This window comes from Hyalella azteca, unplaced genomic scaffold (assembly GCF_000764305.2).
Source record: "Hyalella azteca isolate HAZT.00-mixed unplaced genomic scaffold, Hazt_2.0.2 contig4109, whole genome shotgun sequence".
In the NCBI taxonomy this organism is placed as follows: Eukaryota; Metazoa; Arthropoda; class Malacostraca; order Amphipoda; family Hyalellidae; genus Hyalella; species Hyalella azteca.
This window is the reverse complement of record NW_025934335.1, coordinates 164,702-184,383: the sequence shown is the minus strand read 5'-3', so window position 1 is coordinate 184,383 and position 19,682 is coordinate 164,702. Positions and strand designations below refer to the sequence as shown.

Below are 19,682 nucleotides of genomic sequence, written 5' to 3'. Positions count from 1 at the left end.
ACTACATTCAATTTACTACAATAACAGCTGATGATAAGTCATATTGTATGCGCCACGGGGAAGTAATTCATCATGGGGAAGTAATTTTCGTGCTCGCATCTAGAGAGCAGAGAGTAAAACCGCGAAGTTTGCAAGATAACTTGGTGAGTGTAAATAAATACCTCGTATTCTGACGAAATGCCTAAAACCCGTAGCCGACCTTCCAGTTTCAGGGAAGTATGTCTGGCGTCAGGCCAGGATTCAAAATTCAGGCATTTCAAGTTAAAACGCGTTCCCCTCTACCTGAAATTTGTAACAATGGTTGTAATGGCGTTACTAACTGCAGTGCGCGCTAGATAGTTTAATTATTGCAGTCCAAACGGCAGGCCGTCTCAGCTGTCGCATTAGTATCTTCGCTAACATGAGCAGGTTGGTCTCCTTACGTTAAGTGCTTTGATACCATAATTTCATTAGAGGCTCGGTTACCACAGAGAGCTGCAACAATCTACATTGATTGCTTTATAATGCATTCACCTTTTTTCTTCTGAGGGATTTTTTACTACAAACCCCGGAAAATCTGTTATGATGACTATATCCGAATATGATTGTTTGGACCTTTGAACCGAGACTGAAATTACCATCTTAAGAAAATGATATTGGGCCTGATTCTATGAGTGATTGTGGTATCACAAATCCGTCAGCAATAAGAACTTGTTGCTCCAAATTTCTCACGCCTAATTTTGAATTTCTATCTGCCTTTGATAAATTTTTAATTTGTAAAACCTTTGAGGTGAAAAAATGTTCATTGATGCACAGCTTTACTGTTACCTAACCGTCGTGCTTCGTTAGTAACCGAATTCATAAACTAAACCATTATTACTTAGTTCTACTTACTTTCTCCATTTTGATGCACTTCGCTCGTGTACAGTGGATAATACATTGATCAGGTGTGGTTAATTCTTGTATCTTGACTATTTCTTGAATGTAGAAGTAAATCGTTGAAGAAAGTCAGTCTAAACGACTATCCGCTTTTTGAATCAGTGCTTTGATCCAAAAGCGTCCTAGGAGTATATAAATACTTGCTGGTAATCCCTCGGCGAGTCTAGCACAGGAGCATATATGATCTGTTGAGCATTAGCATATATTTACTGTTGTGAGGATGATGCTGAATAGTCCAGTATTTACACGAGGCTTGTGCGATTTTCCTTTGTAATGCTGCTATAACATACGAGTCGATCCACTGCCTGCATTTATGAATATGGGGCTGTATGCGTATATTTTTGGGTTGCAGAGTTGCAATTAGCAATTGTTCACACAGCGAGCTGAGGGGTCGGATACTGCCGACCTGCTGCCAGCTTGTAGACAATGCGTGTCAGCGCAACTCTTGTAACCTTGCGTCCAAATATATTGCTCTTACCTTCCTTCTTGATGACTTGTCATTGCCACACGGGCATTTCCGTTAAGCGTGAGAGTTAACTTGGTAAGGTACGGGCTAGCAGTGTTTTGCTTGCAGTATTATTTAACACCAGTGATGGTTGCGGATGGAGATGAAGGTGGTAGTGGTGCACTTTGATTCTCGAGTTTAACATTTTGGATTGGTGATGAGGTGAGTGATGGTGCGTGGTGCTGTGAGGCACTAAGATATTTTGCTTATATGGGTTGTGGTGGTGGTGGTGGTGCCAGTTGTGGTTGTCTATTGTGGTGGTGCTGCTAAACACCGACTCCACCATGCCATACCAACAGGCCATCACCAACATATGATATGGTGTTACACGTAACTGCAGCAGTAACTGTTGGTGATGGTGGTGTTGGAAGCAGCAGATGTGATGATGTTGGTAATATTTGAGAAGGTTATTGTAGTTGCGGACTGAAGCAACGGTAGTGGTGTTGGTGGTGATGTTTGTGTAGGTAATGGCGCGAGCAGCAGCAGCAGCAGCAGCAGTGGTGGTGTTTGTGTAGGTTATGGTGCTAGCAGCAGCAGCAGCAGCAGTGGTGGTGTTTGTGTAGGTTATGGTGCTAGCAGCAGCAGCAGCAGCAGCAGCAGTGGTGGTGTTTGTGTAGGTTATGGTGCTAGCAGCAGCAGCAGCAGCAGCAGCAGTGGTGGTGTTTGTGTAGGTTATGGTGCTAGCAGCAGCAGCAGCAGCAGCAGCAGCAGCAGCAGCAGCAGCAGCAGCAGTGGTGGTGTTTGTGTAGGTTATGGTGCTAGCAGCAGCAGCAGCAGCAGTGGTGGTGTTTGTGTAGGTTATGGTGCTAGCAGCAGCAGCAGCAGCAGCAGCAGCAGCAGCGGGTCGCCAGTATTGATTATATGAGGAGAGACCCGCCCTGTGCCTTGCCCTCTGCCGCTACCTCCTCTACCTCGTGAAGCCCTCAACCCTCGCTGCTGCTCGCGGGCCTCCGTATTCCTGTTCATTGCCTCGCTCTGTATTTCTCCATTATTGCAGTGGTCATTAAAACTCCGCCCACAAATTTCTAGATGAAACCCAATCTAAGAATGCTGCATTTGAAAATAAGATAATATATTTCCCGCAAATTAGGTTCAAATTTTTCAATGAGAAGGTCCTGCCTTGAACATTGAGCGTTCAGCTACCGTGTTTCGACGGCGCTGGAACTAGCATTTATTTCATGACACTCGTGACAATTCCTTCAGATTATAGCTGCGTGAGCAGGGTTTTACAGAACCTGTAGCATGTTTTTATTAAATCTCTAATATGCCAAATAACATTTCTCCAGCCTCTGATGATGATATCACTTTGATGATGATACACTCCTGTAGCGCACAGCCGATTGCTACGCTTTATATTTTGTTCGCATTATTCATGAATCCGTATGCAAGACTGCCAAAAATCCTATGTTCATTGAAATTGCCAAACGCTATTAGATTTCTTACAAATATTTGAAAATTTCGTGTAAAACGTGCTGGTATACATTCTTCACTTATTTTACTTATAAATTAAATCGACATTTAATAAAATCTGTGTTCTTTGAATCTGCGCTCAAATATATTACACCAATACTACTTCTTATCAGCGAATTTGTAGCATTAGATGGTGACACGGTTCAGGGTGTCAGTGTCGGTGCGCCGTGGCATAGATCCTATCGAATTTATTATTCAATACGATCGATCATATAGTTCATTTGATGAAAGTTCAGCCTTTTTCGCGGTAGGAATTGAGCTCACGGCATAGATAACATGATGTTAGGCTTATCGTTCTATATTAATGTTTACCAACAGACCGCATTCCTTTGGCTTTGATATAGCTTCTATTCGAGTTCAGTGGGACAAATGCTCGTGGATGAACCGCTTACTAAGCATTACAAAGGTTATATTTAGCTTTGCTTTTTGTTAGCAGTCCCTTGACGAGGATGATCACAGTTAAGGGCAAGCTGGCCTTTACTTGATTCATCGTCGTGACGAGAGAATAACTGAACCGATTTCTGTACTCCTGCAGCAATAAAACCTATGTTTTGGATATTATGGACCGAGCGTCTGCATCTTCATTTATTTTTTACTAGCTAAGCTTTGTCAAGGAATGGCATCCTTAGGTAGCGAAGGGTAACCTAGCTAAAACTTTATCACCATTAGAACAAGTGCGACCTAACACCTGATGGTATGCCGTGTCTGTAAAAAAGCACCATGTGCTACTCAATGAAAAATTTCCTTTGAATGCTGCCGAGTTAGACAACAAATTTACCTATATTTTTATTAGTGCCGAAGCTCATCCTCGTGACTGCCAATTCCAGCGACCGCTTGGCATAAGAGCTGAATTTGGGAAGCTTTATCCACTCCTTACGTTATTTGTTTTTGATACCAGCTTGCTCCAATTAAATTCATTCATTTTACGGATTGTACACTTTTTAATGTTTTAAGCATCTAAATTACAAAGGCTATGTTCACGATAATTTATTCCTATAAATTTCGCAAGTATAATGTCGATGTTTCGGATATCTTGTTACATCTTTTGGTTGAAACAAAGAATAGAATATAAATTGCCAGAACATTTCTGAACATACAACATACATTAGGAACACTCGAGCCTTTCGATAGCGCTGCACGTGTAATTTTGGTTCTTTTCGAGGGATTGAAACCTCACGCTCTGCAGATCGCTGCTTATTAATGACGAACAAATCTGACACTGACGAGCCGAGTTTTGAATACAGAGAATCTTTCTGACTGCATCGGTCATGCTTGGGACCATTTTTCCCTGAGAGTTTAAATGCAAACTTTGTAGTTTTGTTACAGCCTCGTTAAACAGGGCCACGTTATCGCTGACTCTCCGCATTCCAACGCTCTTGCGCTGCGGTGTTTATACTGCGGCACATCCACTCGTCATGGCAACGCTGTTTGGTATCGAGCTTTTTTTAAACAATTATTGTCTTGGTTCTTTACTCGCTTTCGCCTCCTTCCTTCCAAGAGCCGTGCAATTTCAGCATCAATGATTTAGTCGTAAGTACGCTTTTGCTCTTCAGGAACCAAATGCAAGTTTGAAATGTTTAGTCATGGCGTTCTTATGCGAAGAACGGAGCAGAATTATGCTGCTTTGCGCTTTTTTGTGTAAAGCTAAGAAATAAGAAAGAATTTGAAATGCAATTGTATCATCTTGATCCGGCATTGAATTTTTGCGACTTGAGCACTGACAGAAATGTGTAGTGTGAATGAATCTCTGAGTAAAAAGCTTCGTCAGATTGGGAAAATAATTCTATTCATGAGCACACTCCGTATGTACCCTAACTAAAACTTAATTTAATTTAATTAATTATATATATCATCATGCTATTCGGTCAACCGGAGATTCTGTCATAAGCGTGTTCTTCGAACTAATTGTCGAAAGTATACCTCATCACGTACTCCCTTCCTGATGGGTCTCCAATATTGCTATTTGTTAAGCGGTTGCTTTGTTAGCAGAATAATACGGTATACACCTGTCATCAAGAACCGGCCGGTACGCTGCAGGTTTGGGTGCGAGATGCGGTGTCATTTGTCAAGTTAGCTGCAGCGTTGCTGTTCCTCTTCTCGAGCCTGCGACACGGCATTTGTGGTCTTTACATTCATGGGTTTCATCTTGCCGCTGTGTCATTTCTTAACTTTGCAAGGATGAGGATTAAGAAGTTTTTATATATTTCTACTGCACTGGAAAGACACTTTTTTGCAGATTTTTCTCCCGAATTTTGATCCTTTCGTTTGTGGGAAATGTCGGGAAATATTTTGTTTCATTACGGTACTCGTGTTGAAAAATATAATATCTTTTCAAGCGTCAGATTATAATAAAAAGTTTCGTGCATCTTTCAAAACCATCTCTTATTCTTTTAATGGCAAGCGATGTTCGCATTATTTTGCTGTGATGCTATCGTCCAGGTCTTGTGCTTCTCTCTCACAGCAGCGTCTTCCATTGCCTGGACCGGTGTTCTCGCATAGAGCCCCAGTTTGTCGCTGATTAAAGGGGAGCTGCTGTGGGCGCGCTACTGCACCCCCTCCTCTCATGCCACGCGATTTTGCACACGAAATCGATAATTCATTGGCGTGTTGCTGTATAACATCCTAGCGCCAGCCTTTGCCGCGCTGCCTGTGTGTGTAGGGCGTCAAGCAGCAGCAGCAGCAGGGCGGAAGGATAGCTTGTCTCCTTCCTGATGGTTTCTTTAGTGATCTCTTTCTCACATGAAGCACGCATGCGCCCTATTATATTTTCTATTGTTTCAACCATTGCGCTCTGTACATTATATATGATGTAATCGCAAATCTTCGAACAATGAATGGTCTTCGGTATGAAATGTTAATGAACAGAATATCGCTGAAGAGTTTCCTAGGAGAGTACCTGCGAGTACCTGCTTCTTTTTAGTTACCATTTAATTTTGTCGCTCAAAACATAGCGTTTGAATGCAAATTGCTATATTAAAGGAGTTATCGAGCATATATACGCTAATGATGATGGTTTCGAGAAATTGATGTAGAATAATTACATCTCCTTTTAAATTATTTGCTAGCGTCCCATTAATTATCGATTAGTATCGTCATGCGCTGCTTGTAGTTGGTCAACTTTGAATCGTGCTTAAATTGAGTTGAATCGTGATCATGCTTCGCTTTCATTTCCCTGTGCCAGAGTTCTAATTAACTGATTCCACTTCACATTCCTTCTGTTAAGGAACACGGCGAATTTGACGAGCTTTCCATTTGCTTGTATTCAAAGATGCTTTTTGATCGTATTTCTGCCAATTTTGCTTCGATTCCGGTTCTGTTGGTGACATATTGTAGCGTATCCATACGATTTTTCGTACGAAATGTGTTCATCCTTGTGTTTATTTGAATTGTAATCTTACGAGGGTTTATTCTAATTGAATTTTTGAATGTGTGCAGATGTGCGGTGGTCAGGTGAAGGCGTTCAGCAGCTGCTGCCCTCAGTCCACAGACCGCGTCATCCAGATAGCTGGCGACCGCGGCCGCGTGCTGCTCACGCTCAACACCGTCGTCGACACCCTCAGAGAGACGCCCGTCAAGGGCATTGAGAACCCCTATAACCCCTACAATTACGAGGACTTCTTCGCCGCTGAGTATGGCGGCTGGGGTGAGGGTAAAGGCCGTTTCCCTCGCGGCGGTGGACCTGGCATGCCCCCGATGGGTGCTCCCCCGCAAGGACCTATGGGAGGACGTGGGCCCATGGGACCTCCTCAAGGCGCTATGGTACCGAGGGATGGAGGCATGGGACCTTTTGGAGATAGGCGAAGGGGAGGAGGTCCGCCTGGGGGACCATTCTCTCCCCCTCGTAACGGTAACGGCATGAACAGAAGAGTTGGCGGAGGCGAGGATTTCGACATGATGCCGAGCAACGGAGTGGGAGGTGTCAAAGGTGGTGGCGGCGGTGGATACTGGAACAACAACCAGCCTATGGGCATGGCTGAGCAGATCACGACTCAAGTGAGCTGGTGTACTTTTTGTTGATGCTCTTGTTTATTGAGCAACTGCGTTGGCGTAAGGTCAATTATCGTAAAATCGATTTTTTCATTTCTGTTACGGTGTCTGAAATTTTAACTTAGTCACTTAATTTGGAATATTTGAGTAATTTTCTCGTGAATCGTGCTAGTAACCGGTTTGGGAATAATAAAATTCATTATATGCGATTTGCTCTCTTGTTTCTACGTGTTATGTGTAGAAATAACCTGTCCACATGTCACTCATATAAACGGCTGTATAACGAGCGTTTTATTGACAATTATGTTATTTAACACGTTGTTGCTACTTATCTTATTGTTGATGATAGAGTATTGTAAAATTGTTTAATTTTTATTTCCTGAAATCACCATTTACTGCGATTTCCTGACTTTAGAACTTATCGCAGGTGACGATCCCCAAAGACGTGGCGGGGGCCATCATCGGCAAGGGAGGCGCGCGTATCCGCAAGATCAGAGCGGACTCGTGCTGCAGCATCAACATCGAGGACGCGCGCCCTGGCAGCAACGACCGCGTCATCACCATCGTGGGCGAAGACCAGCAGATCAAATACGCACAGTACCTCCTGCAACAGAGGTGAGCAGCTCACTACATTCTTGCTAGATTGCATTGCAAAAGCCGATCATTGATAGCCTGCTTTTATGATGCTTAGATGCAGTAATTTTACATGAATGATGCGCTAATCGGCTTGCTCTGAATGTATACAAAGATGTATATTCAAATATTCATCGAGTTTGAAGTTTTGCGTTTGACGCACGTACATTCTAATGTTGTTGTGGCTTATCAAGTTATAATTTAATTTGTAATTAGTTATTTATTTAGTAGGAAGCTTTGCTTTATCGACAGCTTTCATACTTCGTTATCTTTGAATGAATGTTCAAAATCCGCGAAGTGATGCTCAGAGTTCGTGAGGAATCTGACTTTCGCCACTCGGGAGTAACTTGGAGTCACGACTGTAGTGCTGTGGAAGACTAGTGATTTTGTTGTTTGTTTTTACTAACAAGAAATCGCCAGTCTTCTCAGCAATGCAGCCGCTGCCTGCGCTTCTAACCTGTGACATCAACTAACAAATTTATAAATCAACCAACTGCCCCGAGTCTACTAACCAACTGCCCGAGTCTGATAACCAACTGCCCGAGTCTGATAATCAACTGCCCGAGTCTGATAACCAACTGCCCGAGTCTGATAACCAACTGCCCGAGTCTACTAACCAACTGCCCGAGTCTACTAACCAACTGCCCGAGTCTACTAACCAACTGCCCGAGTCTACTAACCAACTGCCCGAGTCTTATTGGGGCCACTAAAGTGGTGGTGAGGGGTCGCTGTATCTCATAAGAAGGTTGTTGTGGTTATGGAATCTTCTAAGGTCCAACCTAAGGTTTTTTTCTGGCCCCACCGACGAAATAAGAGGCACAAACCGAGTTCAGTGGTCGATTTCATCTCATATTAATCTTGTGTTAGATTTGGTCTTCGCGCTTAATGTCAGTGTGCTTGAGCTTCCGTGAAGGAAATAGGTTCTAAGTTGTTTGTCGAATTTTATAACCTGGCAAACGGCCTTTCACTCGGTTGAGATCCTGCGACAATTTAACGTAACTTCTGATGTTCATTTTCAGATCAAATTAAATCTATTGTCCCTTTCTAATCACCTCACCACGTCTTTAATTATAAAATTTGCTTCTGAAGTTAAAGAGAGATCGTCATTTCTCATGTGGATCAAAATTCATTGATTGTATTTACCTTTCGCCACACTTTACCAGCTACAGCTATGGCATCAGAACGCTAAAAATTTGTATATTTACCTTGAGTAAGTTCTTCAATTTGTCACTGTACTGATGCAGGTCCTGTATTTTGACGAGATGCCATTTTGCAGTGTTCGCGAGTTTGGCGGTCAAGGTGGCCGACGTGAGAACTACTAGAGTCTGCCTCAACATCGTGCATCATTTCCGCCTTCTCCGCTTACACACCAGAAACGGAGCGATTCATTCAATTCACGGAGCGATTCATTCATTCACGGAGCGAGTCACTCGATTCACGGAGCGAGTCACTCGATTCACAGTCGAGGATTCGCTCAATTCAAGCCACTCCGGGTTGTATTTCAATGTTCTTATTTTGTTTAGAAAACCATACCTGCCGATTGCATTTTCCATGCAGTAAATAAATTTTGGATTTTTATTGTCATCTCTGCTAATTAATCGTCAACAATATAGGTACTCTCCTGAGAAAGTCTGGATGACATTTTTACTTTCATTATCAAAATTAACAACCTCCCATTGAATCTTACCTGATTTTACAGTCAGAGAAACTTCCATTGTTACTCTGGGAGTCCTGCAATTGTTCTTGTTTGTACAGCGGTGTACGCTTTGCCTGCTCGCAAATAACAGAACGTATTTCTTCGACTTTTTTTTTACCTCAATGTTGTTGCTCTGATGTTCTACTGTGTTCGCGTTTCCTCAACTGGGCATTCTCTGAGCTGCATTACAAGGGGATTATCCACAAAAGACTGTTGGGTAGCTGTTTACTTTTTAAAAAAGAGCTGCATTTTTTCTCTGAGCTGCATTACAAGGGGATTATCCACAAAAGACTGTTGGGTAGCTGTTTACTTTTTAAAAAAGAACCCGGTACTTTTTAAAAGAGAACCCGGGTTCTATGATTTTGTATCTTTTTTGCATACAGTACCTTTGTTGAAGAAGTAGTAGCAGTTTCTGCAAAAATGTCGAGTTGTACATGTTCTTGTTCTCTGTAAACTGAGGGCTTGGAAGGATGAGAACGAGTATACGATTGTGCTTCACAATTAACTGTTCTAATCCGAGTAACTTCTTGGTCCTCCCGCTGCATAATAAGTGGGCATTTTTATATATTTTTTTTAGCTTGGTGCGTCTTAGCAAAGTTAACATCGTTCATGTCTAGAGTAGCTCGGTTTAGCTCCGGAATTCGTATGTCATTCTAATGTCTGTATACAAGATCGATTGCGTTTTGATTGTTCTTCAATATAGTTGGGGGCTTTATAGTATGTTCGGTATTATGCGTGTCGTGGCATAACTAATCTTGATGCATTGCTGAAATGATAGTTTAAACGAGAAGCATAGTAGTTTTTTTGCAGTTTGTTATGATAGGCTATTGTTTGTATATTTTACTGAGCTTCTGAGCACGTACCGCAATGTTATCCGCAGCTCTCAGTTCGGTGCTGTAACAATTCAATACTCGTTCACTATTCTGATCTGAGACGAATAAATGAACGAACAGATTTAGCTAACATTAATGCACGCTCGACTAGTTACCACCATGTAAAAAGCTTGGCGCCAACATAGCGAATTGACCGTTTAGTAGGAAAGCGCCTTGGCGACGTTCATGACTTCCTGTCGACCAATAAACTGCTAAGTGACACGTGACTGATCAGGTAAGATCTATGTTCGTTCTGACGCTAAGTGTTGGGGGTTTATTTGGCCTCAACAAGACCAAGTCTCGCGCCGCCTTGTTTGAAAGAAATTAAAATTACTTGTATGAAATAAATACTGTATGAAATTAGCATGCGTGATCACGACTGGTTGAATATTTTCAACACAAATACATTCTTTCGTTACCAATGTTTCGCAATTCGTTAATTTTACTTTGTTTACCTTATCTTAGTGCTGGTAGTGATGCCTCTTGTGTGTTGTTGCGTGTTTGTTCACAATATCATTTGGTGAGATGTAATGTGACGTTGTAATTTGATGACCTAATCTTTGAGTTAGGTCCTCAAGCCTTGACCTGTCGTCGGGCTTTTATTGCTTGAAGAATTCATCAAATTCGTTTGAATACCTCGCTCCAGTTTATTGAAAGTGAGGTGTAAAAATAAATTGTTTAATTGAGGTGCATCAGCTCTTTTTAAACATTAGTATTTCAACAAGAAAAGTATCAACTGCACTAATTTTCGGAAGATAGCTGAGGCAGGCATGCTTGCCTGATAATGGGTTCTTGAGGAACCTTCTATAGCATCGTAATGTAAGCTAAATGCTATATTCTATCATACGTACCTACATACCCAGCTACAGACTTGTAATTGTTGTGTTAAGAATGTTATTAACTATAATATGAATACTTTTCACCTACGTTAACTATAGCAAGCATATTGGTTAATATTGCACGTCACTTTATTCAACTATACTCGTAGTAATGTTGCGCCAGGAGCAGTTAATTGTAATGCCACATCAAACGCCTGCTTAATATGCTCGCTCTAAATGTTAATCAAAAGTGAGGGCCTTACGTATGCTGGAGTCCAGCACCGCTGCTGTCAAACGCCATATGGTCCGTCCTGCGCCGCTATAGCGCTATCCTTTCATCAGAATACGGTTTCTTATTCACACCAGCGCTCTTGATGAGCATCTATGAACCATGATCTGACACGAATTCGCTGCTGCTGTGGCTCCAAAACTGTGGTTAATGCCATCATATGAAAATCTTGGCACCGCTATTACTAGGGGGGGTTTTGTTGGGTGCTGTTGCAGGCTATATTTTCTCGGGAGTTTCTCGGTGTCGCAGTACCAATACCTCAAAAGTAAATCAGGCATCAACATTACCATCATCCCGAGTCAATCGGAGAGTATTTTGGTATCCGGGCTGTTCACATTCCACGATTATGATCACTAGTGCAAATCTGCTTATCGTGCCAGTTTTGAAATCTAATCGATGCTATTTTCGTGCAAGAATTGTCGCTAATCTTCAGGATATGAGTAGCTTGATTCTGCAGACGCAGCTAATGTGTTGTCGATTGTATACATTAGTGTGCGATGGGCTCTAAAATGAATAGATTTCTTATAGAAGGAATTCTGTATTATTTTGGTTAAATTTCGAAATGTTGAGGTGCAGTTTTTTCCATGGGTTCAATTTTCTACACCTAAGACGCCGTATTTGTAGTGAGTCTGGTTCGTGGAATTTTAAGCCAGCATTGTCTGCCTGTAAATTGCCTGTTACTCAAATGACTGAACAAGTCACATCGGACGGCACGGATTCACGGCGTGGCAACTCCAATCACATTCTGATGTAGTCTCAATTACGCGACAGGATTGCATTATTTTGCGTCGGCCATATACAAAATGAATTGAAAATCTTAACTGTATTGTTTACATTATATGTGATGCTACTGAACCGTTCTACACTATTACTTAGTCAAACTAACTTCGATTCGAGCCTTCCGTGTCGCAATGCATTTTTTCTAATCACTTTGCGAGTGACAGCCTCATCGCCTGCGTTGACCAGGTTACGCAAATTGTTACATGCGGATTCACTTTTTGTAAGAAATTATTTGAAAGTGTACATTTGTATCGTTATTGAAGCCGCAGCATGCTACCATATGGAACAGGTGTTAACTAGACTCTGCGTGTCGACAGGTCTTTTCACGCTAGCCGTCCTGATATTTCCTAAGCTTATCTCATAATATATCGTTCTAGGGTTGATCAATATGCTTGTATCTCGCTGCAAAACTATTCACTGTCAGTTGCAGTTGCTGCGAGCTGGCCTAGTCTACAGGAGTTTTGTCCCTTAGTGCTACGCCAGACTGGCAAGCTCGCTAATGCAGATGGACATGTCGGTGGATACGTTCAAATTTGCTACATGCGCTTGCTAATTTAGTGGTGTAAACAATAGTTAGTTACAAATAAGAATTCTGTAACCTGGAAGTCTTGTTTACTTTTTGACAACAAATTTTTAGTGAAACTCCATCAGAAGTTTGATAATTTTTTTTTTTACTTTTAACTCATTGGTTCGAATATTGACGCAACGTTTGTTGACTACAATGGTCCCTGGAGACACCTGCTCCCTGGAGACGCCTGCTCCCTGGAGACACCTGCTCCCTGGAGACACCTGCTCCCTGGAGACACCTGATCCCTGGAGACACCTGCTCCCTGGAGACACCTGCTCCCTGGAGACACCTGCTCCCTGGAGACACCTGCTCCCTGGAGACACCTGCTCCCTGGAGACACCTGTTCCCTGGAGACACCTGCTCCCTGGAGACACCTGCTCCCTGGAGACACTTGCTCCCTGGACTTGTTCAACCTTCATCAAGACGCACTCGATTAAGAATTTCCTCAAGAGTTGCACCTTCACTTGACTCGGCTATTTGGATAATATTTGGAAATGTCATTCATCTGCAGTTGTTCACTTCAAATGATCGCTGAGTACGGTCGCAATGGGTTGAGTTTAAATGATCCCATGCAACATAGCCTGAATAATTTGTCCAGGTCATGGACATGTTATTCAGGCATCAAACTCACGTTAGTAAGACCTAAATTTCATTTAATTGGACAGTTGTTAAAGTTACCTTAGTTGACATATTTAGGAGAGCAATCTGTTGACCGTTTATTTTCCTGAATGTTTAGATGTTATCGATCAGTTTTATTTCTAATCACGATACACTGGATGTGCTCAGACAAAGCGCGCCTGAATCCGCTCCCGCTTTTTCGAACATTTACGTCTCGATCGATCCCTTCATTGAGTGGCTCATGCTACGCTGTGTGCAGGAGTGGAGGCATTGCTATACGGTACTGCTAGTGGATCACTGAAGCTCCGTTTACTCGTTCAACTGTATTGAGCTCGTAGTGTTCTCTTCTGAATAGCGTGAAGAGTGCCGACATCGTTCATATTTACGCGAGTCTGCTTGTAGTGGTCAGAGGTTGAAGAAATGTTAGTTTTCTGACGAGCCAACACTCGACCAACCATTAGATTTTTCTGGACCATAGAGAGGCAACGTGTGTGCCGCTCTGTTTAGCGTGTAGTGTCTTGTAGAACATTGCGCACTCCCTCGCAAGAAACTCGGCAGCTAGTTTATTCAGTTTTTTTTTTTTCATGAGAAATCCAAAATATTCTGATGAAGCAATCCATGTTTGGAATGGGATGGTGGCGTGATGTTCTCTAAATTATATTGTGTTCCTTGTTGACCTTTGCAATCTCTAGGTGATATTATTCTTCGTTTGTTTATTCTTCTTTGCTGGTGATCCAATCTCAGTAAGAAGTTGACGGTTGTCTCTCAATTCAGACTTAGGTTGAAGCTCTTACTATAACTGCCATGAGTTCTTGCGTGGGGCTGCGAGGCGTACTGCTCTCGTACCGAATAGTTTCATCCGTTCCATCCAGACTAGTGTGTCCAATAGTATATAGGAGTAGACCCTAAACAACTATAGACCCCCAAACATTTCGTGTCAGTAATCTCTTTTGAATGTTGAAGCTGTTATAGCTAAGTAGCTCGAGGTTATTGAACCGTTTACTAAACTTTGGATAACTTTCTTTGTCACATTTTATCAACCAGCACCGTCAATAGGCTTCTATTTAGAGCAACTACCTCAAGTTCTTATCAGATGGTTATTTCTGGAGCCAAACATTCAAGTTGGCGCCCAACAGTTCTTCTATTTATACAGATGTTACTGACTACATCCATGCTGATTCACGTTATTATTAGGTTATTGAAGTTTAGATGATTCGTCGTCTTAGATGAAGAGGCTCTCAACTATTATCTTGTGTAGCCTTCTAATTCATTCTAAGTCCTCGTTTACGTCTAATGTTGGTTTTTTTATTTTTAAGTCTTGAGTTAGTTTGAAAATACCGATGGATTTTGTTGATGCTTCGAATGCTATTTTGCGGGACTAATGTCATGACTTCGCTTATTTTTGCGTTGACAATTTGATTGAGAGGATTTGATAAAAGCAAGTGCGTGATTTAGTGAACTGCTCACTGAGCTTTTATCTGCTCTTTATTCCAGATAATTCCCTTGTCTTCAGGTTGACGCGCTATGAACGATATATTTGCGTTGCATTTAGTTCAGTAAATAGTTCGTATGATCAAGTTATCGTACTTCTCCTCCCGCTTCATTATGAAATGATCTTCCTATTAATTTCAGAATCATTCAAGACATGCTTGCGTGGAGCGTTCATGTGCTTCATCTATACCAAATGTTTTTGTCCCCGACAGAACGTTGCGGATTAGGGACTAAGTTTGAAGAAGTGAATATTGTTGAGTATAGATGACATAGCCATTTGTTAAGGTAAAATATCCTTTCATTTTGTTAATCGAAGCGAGCTGTTCACGTCTTAACCCCACCTCCCCAATTGCCCTTCCATCCCGTAGTCTGTAGTGACCATCTATCTAAGCGATCGCTGCTGCGATGTAGAAGTCGTCACGCTCGAGCCTTAGCGAAGCTTCGTCTCCAGTTACATTACTTCGTTATGGCCGAAGACTAGGAATTGATATTCTGAAACTTGACGTCGATCGGCATCGTGGTTGCTATCTTTACTTAGCGTCCATCATACACTATGTGAAGCCATCCATTTTGTAATGTGATCGATGTATTTTGCATTCAGACATGAATAAATATTCACATAATGCTCACGTTTTTTCTATCCCTCATTGTCTTGAAACTAGCATGGAGAGTGCTGCCTTTTCGTTGATTGCTAATTGTATAGCGATATCTAATATAACATAGATTTTTTAATGCACATCAGCCTAGTGTGTTATTAATTAGAATTTGATTTATTGAACTTATCATTTGACGCTCTCGTACATTGGTTCTTGAATTGGGCATCTCCACGAATTGAAAAAGATCGCTACTATTAGTCTTGTTTGTTCAGGAGAGACAAAATGCTGGAATGAAATGACTAATTATCGATAACCATCGTTGAGTTGTTAGTGAACGATCAATGACTTAGTCTTGTCGGTTAAACATTTATTATACATTATTTAGGCGTCATGAAATATTGTGAATCGAGAGAGGTGCTGCCGGTTGACTAGCATGCGCAGTTGGCTGCACGTGTACTGCGAGATTGGTTTAGGACAAATCCCTTATCCTAAGCTTGTGAGTTTCCTGAGCTAACATGAGTGGGCCATCGGTGAAGTTAGTTAAGTCGGGTTAGTCTTAAGCTACTTCAATTGTGTTGGTGGCTTTCCCGATCAATGATGCCAGCTGTTTTCCTGCAGAAAGGTGCTAGTATTTGCACTCCAAATATTGTAATGGCTGATGCCATTACAATGTCATGTCCCAAAGACGACGGTTCTAAGAATGCCAAGAGAGGTTCATATGATATTATACTGTTCATATAGATGTTCCAAAATACGATACACTGCGGAATGTATGTACGTCACGATGAATATTACAAAAAAGTAATTGAGAAATTAGTGTTTTGAAACTGAAACGAGACCTTATAAGGTCTCTCGCCCACACTCTATGCTGATCTACTAAGTTATCCTCCTCAAAAAGAGTGGCAACTGTGCCTCCAGCTGCTTCATCAAAGTTCAAACGCTTCCTCAAACTCGTCATTACCGTTATATGTTCCATATTCAATGCCACAGACCTAACTCGACGGCTTACAACCCGTACTGGCACCTGCTGACTGTTTACAAAATTACGTTCCTCATGTATAGTAGGCTTTCAGACTGAATCGACACGCGGCATTTAGAGGAACATTGTCGTCATTCAAAACCCTCATCCAACTTCACTGGACCAGGATGTGACCAGGCACGTGACGGATAACAAGTATATTTTACAAAAATCTATGGTTATAAATGTATACAAGTTGAACAATTCTACTAGTAGTAAGTCGTATGTTTACTAGATTGTACTACTAAGGCGATTCATGGCTTCTGGTCTGCAAATGACGTTTCAGGTGCAAAAATCTGTGCATTGTGATAGAATATAGATGAGCGCCAAAAGCTATGCTCCAGCGTGACCAAGGACGGTTCTCGATACAAACTCAACTCAACTATTATGCGAGGGATCTTAGAGTTTTAAAGTGGCTGCATAATGTCAAATTAACAGGTAGATTTATTCTACCAACATAAGGTTCATTTTTATCAATTTACGGAACTGTTGAAATATAGTCATGAGGCTAAAAAACTTGCAACATCATTCATAAAAAAATGTGTATTATTTGTTCATGTGAAATCAAGGCTGAGAGTTCCTGTAATGGAGTTACGAGTTATTTGGTCGTATATAACTGCGTGGTACAAATAAGGAACAAGAAACGCCTGCATCCAGCAGTGGATGATAATTGCACGATTCTGGCTAGCTTTAAAGGTTTACAAAGCCTAGTAGCCTGGTAGTCAAAGTGCGGCGAAATCTGAGAGCGAGGCAGTCGCAGTCATCCTGTGAAATCGGCCCTAAGCTCGTCTGGTCGTCACCCTCGAGCTTGTAGTCTATGCAATATGATATCCTAGCCAGTCATCTTTTCCGGTAACTGGTCGAGGTTCGTGTGGCCGAGGAATGGCCAGCGGTCGGCTATAACTAATGGGAATAGGCCGAACGCTGGCTACGTACGTATTATTCCTCGCCCCCTCATTGAGTTCGTCTTCACTGTGCAGCCCGTCGTGGACTGACAGCTCAGTAATTTGCGACGTCTGCTTCCCCTCATACCTTCCGCAAAGCCTCCATCGAAACAGTTAATATGCGGGATTTTCCCTCCACGTTTAAGCATGCTAGATCATGACTAGTTTTTGGTAGGTAATATCTACAACAATGGGGCTGATCAAGAAATGCCGAGTATACCATTCAGTGGAGAATAAAAATCATAACCCGTTGACATCTCGAAAAAAGTGTAAAAGTTGCAGAATTGATGAACATTAATATTAAAAATTTCTTGAAATTTCCTTCATCATAACTCTTTTACTGCGAAGTTTAGATATTTTTTGTTACTGTCTACAGTCTGTAAATAAACCGCTGCATGGGTAAGCACTGAAAAATTCATATTGCCATCTCGGTTGCGAGCGGAGTGAAGTCCATCTTAATTTGCGCAGAAACTCATAGGGAACAGCCGAGCCTGTTCGAAGTTTCGTGATCCGAGTCTGTTCGAAGCTGTTCTTATACTCTATTCGTATACCATTCGAGACGAGACGAAACAACAATGTTCGACCCGGTTAGCAATAAAAACTGGGACAATTTTCAGCATTCTGTGGGAATACCGGGACAATACCTTGACGAGACGTCCCGATTAAAATTGGAGTCTTAAAATTTCCCAGAATTTTTAGCTCTATAATTAAAATTCAATGAAGCCTCATCTTCATTGCAGATGGCCTAAAGTTCTTTTGAAGCCATATCAGGATCTCTTTTTCTCCGGCATTATGTTTCTCGTCTTTGAACTAACCAGCGTCGGCAAGAAAAAGGTGTCTACGCTCATGGTTGAACTAGTATAAGGTTGACCCATTAGAAGCCAATTTTTGAGGATGTAGTTCGTTGTTCGTCTGTGACGTCACTGATCTCAGTGACGTCACAGGCATTAACCAATCACCGAAATGCGATCAAACCAGTCAACCCATGGTTGAATTAATACAACCATGAGTCAACCAATCTGTCATGAGAATGACGGGTTTGTTTACGTTTCTCGATCTACGTGACGTTACAAGAAAACTGAACTGAAAGACGGAACTTCTCGTGGGTCAATCTTATATACATAGTTCAACCATGTCTACGCTTGCCCGATGTGTTTTCGTCATTGAGCTTGCAAATATCGCCACAAAATTTGCATCGACCATTGGCCTGGTTTAAAACTTGGTCATCATGGGTTTCGCCTGTTCTTTGATCCTCAAAATATTTCCAGTTACCACTTCTGATTCGTGGCATCTTGCAGGGCTTGAGAAAGCAAATCGGCATTTTACTAACCGTCTGACCGATCGATACTGCGTCACCAACTTGCCATGATGCCATCAATTAAGCGTACCGAACTCATATGGTTCTCAACTTCTCGTCATGCGAAATTAAAGGCTCAGAAAGAACATCATTCACTAAATATTCAGCCATACATCGCCAATTCTGCCCACTAATTTAACTGCCTAATTAGTTTGGCAATCAAATGTCGTGGGATCTGCCCATTAACAATCAAGTGCTATCTTGGTCTTCCTTAACCACGCGTTCGGAATGTTTCGTTTTGTTTTAGTATAGTCTGGACTATCTTGTTTTGCATTGAATTTTAAAGACTTGTTTATTTTCGTTACGTCACGTCTAATTTTATAACCATGTCTGGTATCGTTTCATAATTACCGGGACACAAGTTTCAAAGTCCGGGACACAAGTTTTAAAGTCCGGGACACAAGTTTCAAAGTCCGGGACCCAAGTTTTATCCCGGTTCATGTGTTTATTCCGGGACAAATTTTACCCGCTGTAACGTTATTTTTCCCCGGTAAATTTCCGCCTCGTCCCGGTTGTCCCGGTTCATTTAAAGAAATTGATTCCGAGACGCAAGAGTCTATATTTAGGCTTCAATCGATTCTATAGTTTGATAAATGATTTTAAGGTGGATATTGAATTCTGCAGCAGGCCCAATCAGATCGAAATTGAGGGCCATCATTCATGATGAAAATGTTAAAGCTCCGGGTAAGACTTTCCTGTGTTCTGACCATTTTCAAGGGCACCATCTTCAAGGTAAAGAGTTGAAAACTTTGAAGAGCATATGCGGTTGCCGCTCAAGGCCAGCATTCCCTATGTATAAGGAAAGATGCAATCATCGCGGGAAGCGTCGCTCGCCCCCAGCTATTCCTTGTACGGAGCTGTGAACGAAGCAAAAAACCGAACGTCCGGGCGTCGGGGACGAGAGAGTCTTGATACGTTAGTTGCTGGGAGCGACTCGTGTGCGGTGCATTGCTCAGACTTGTGGGTAATCTGAAGGTCTGCAACGACGGCTGAGAACGAGCTGGTGTTCGCTTCTCAGTGATCGTCAGATTCGATTGTTGGATGGAACCGTCAGGGCCACTGGCTTGAAATGTGTTGAGCTTTGATAGTTTTACTGTCGTTGCGCACTAATTTATGCTGCCA

The 19,682-nt window shown here is 42.0% G+C and overlaps 1 protein-coding gene across 6 annotated transcripts in view; it reads left to right on the top strand.

Annotated features, from left to right (window-relative positions):
* Nucleotides 1-15,270, top strand: part of LOC108677243 (heterogeneous nuclear ribonucleoprotein K) — a 76,358-nt gene extending 61,088 nt beyond the window's left edge. For all 6 annotated transcript variants that reach the window (XM_018165445.2, XM_018165442.2, XM_018165444.2 and 3 more), the window contains 3 exons: nt 6,329-6,886; nt 7,308-7,495; nt 8,790-15,270. In XM_018165445.2, the coding sequence (XP_018020934.1) occupies nt 6,329-6,886; nt 7,308-7,495; nt 8,790-8,835 (792 nt within the window). In that variant the 3' untranslated portion in view covers nt 8,836-15,270. The remainder of the gene's footprint in view (nt 1-6,328; nt 6,887-7,307; nt 7,496-8,789) is intronic.
* The last annotated feature ends 4,412 nt before the right edge of the window (nt 15,271-19,682 follow it).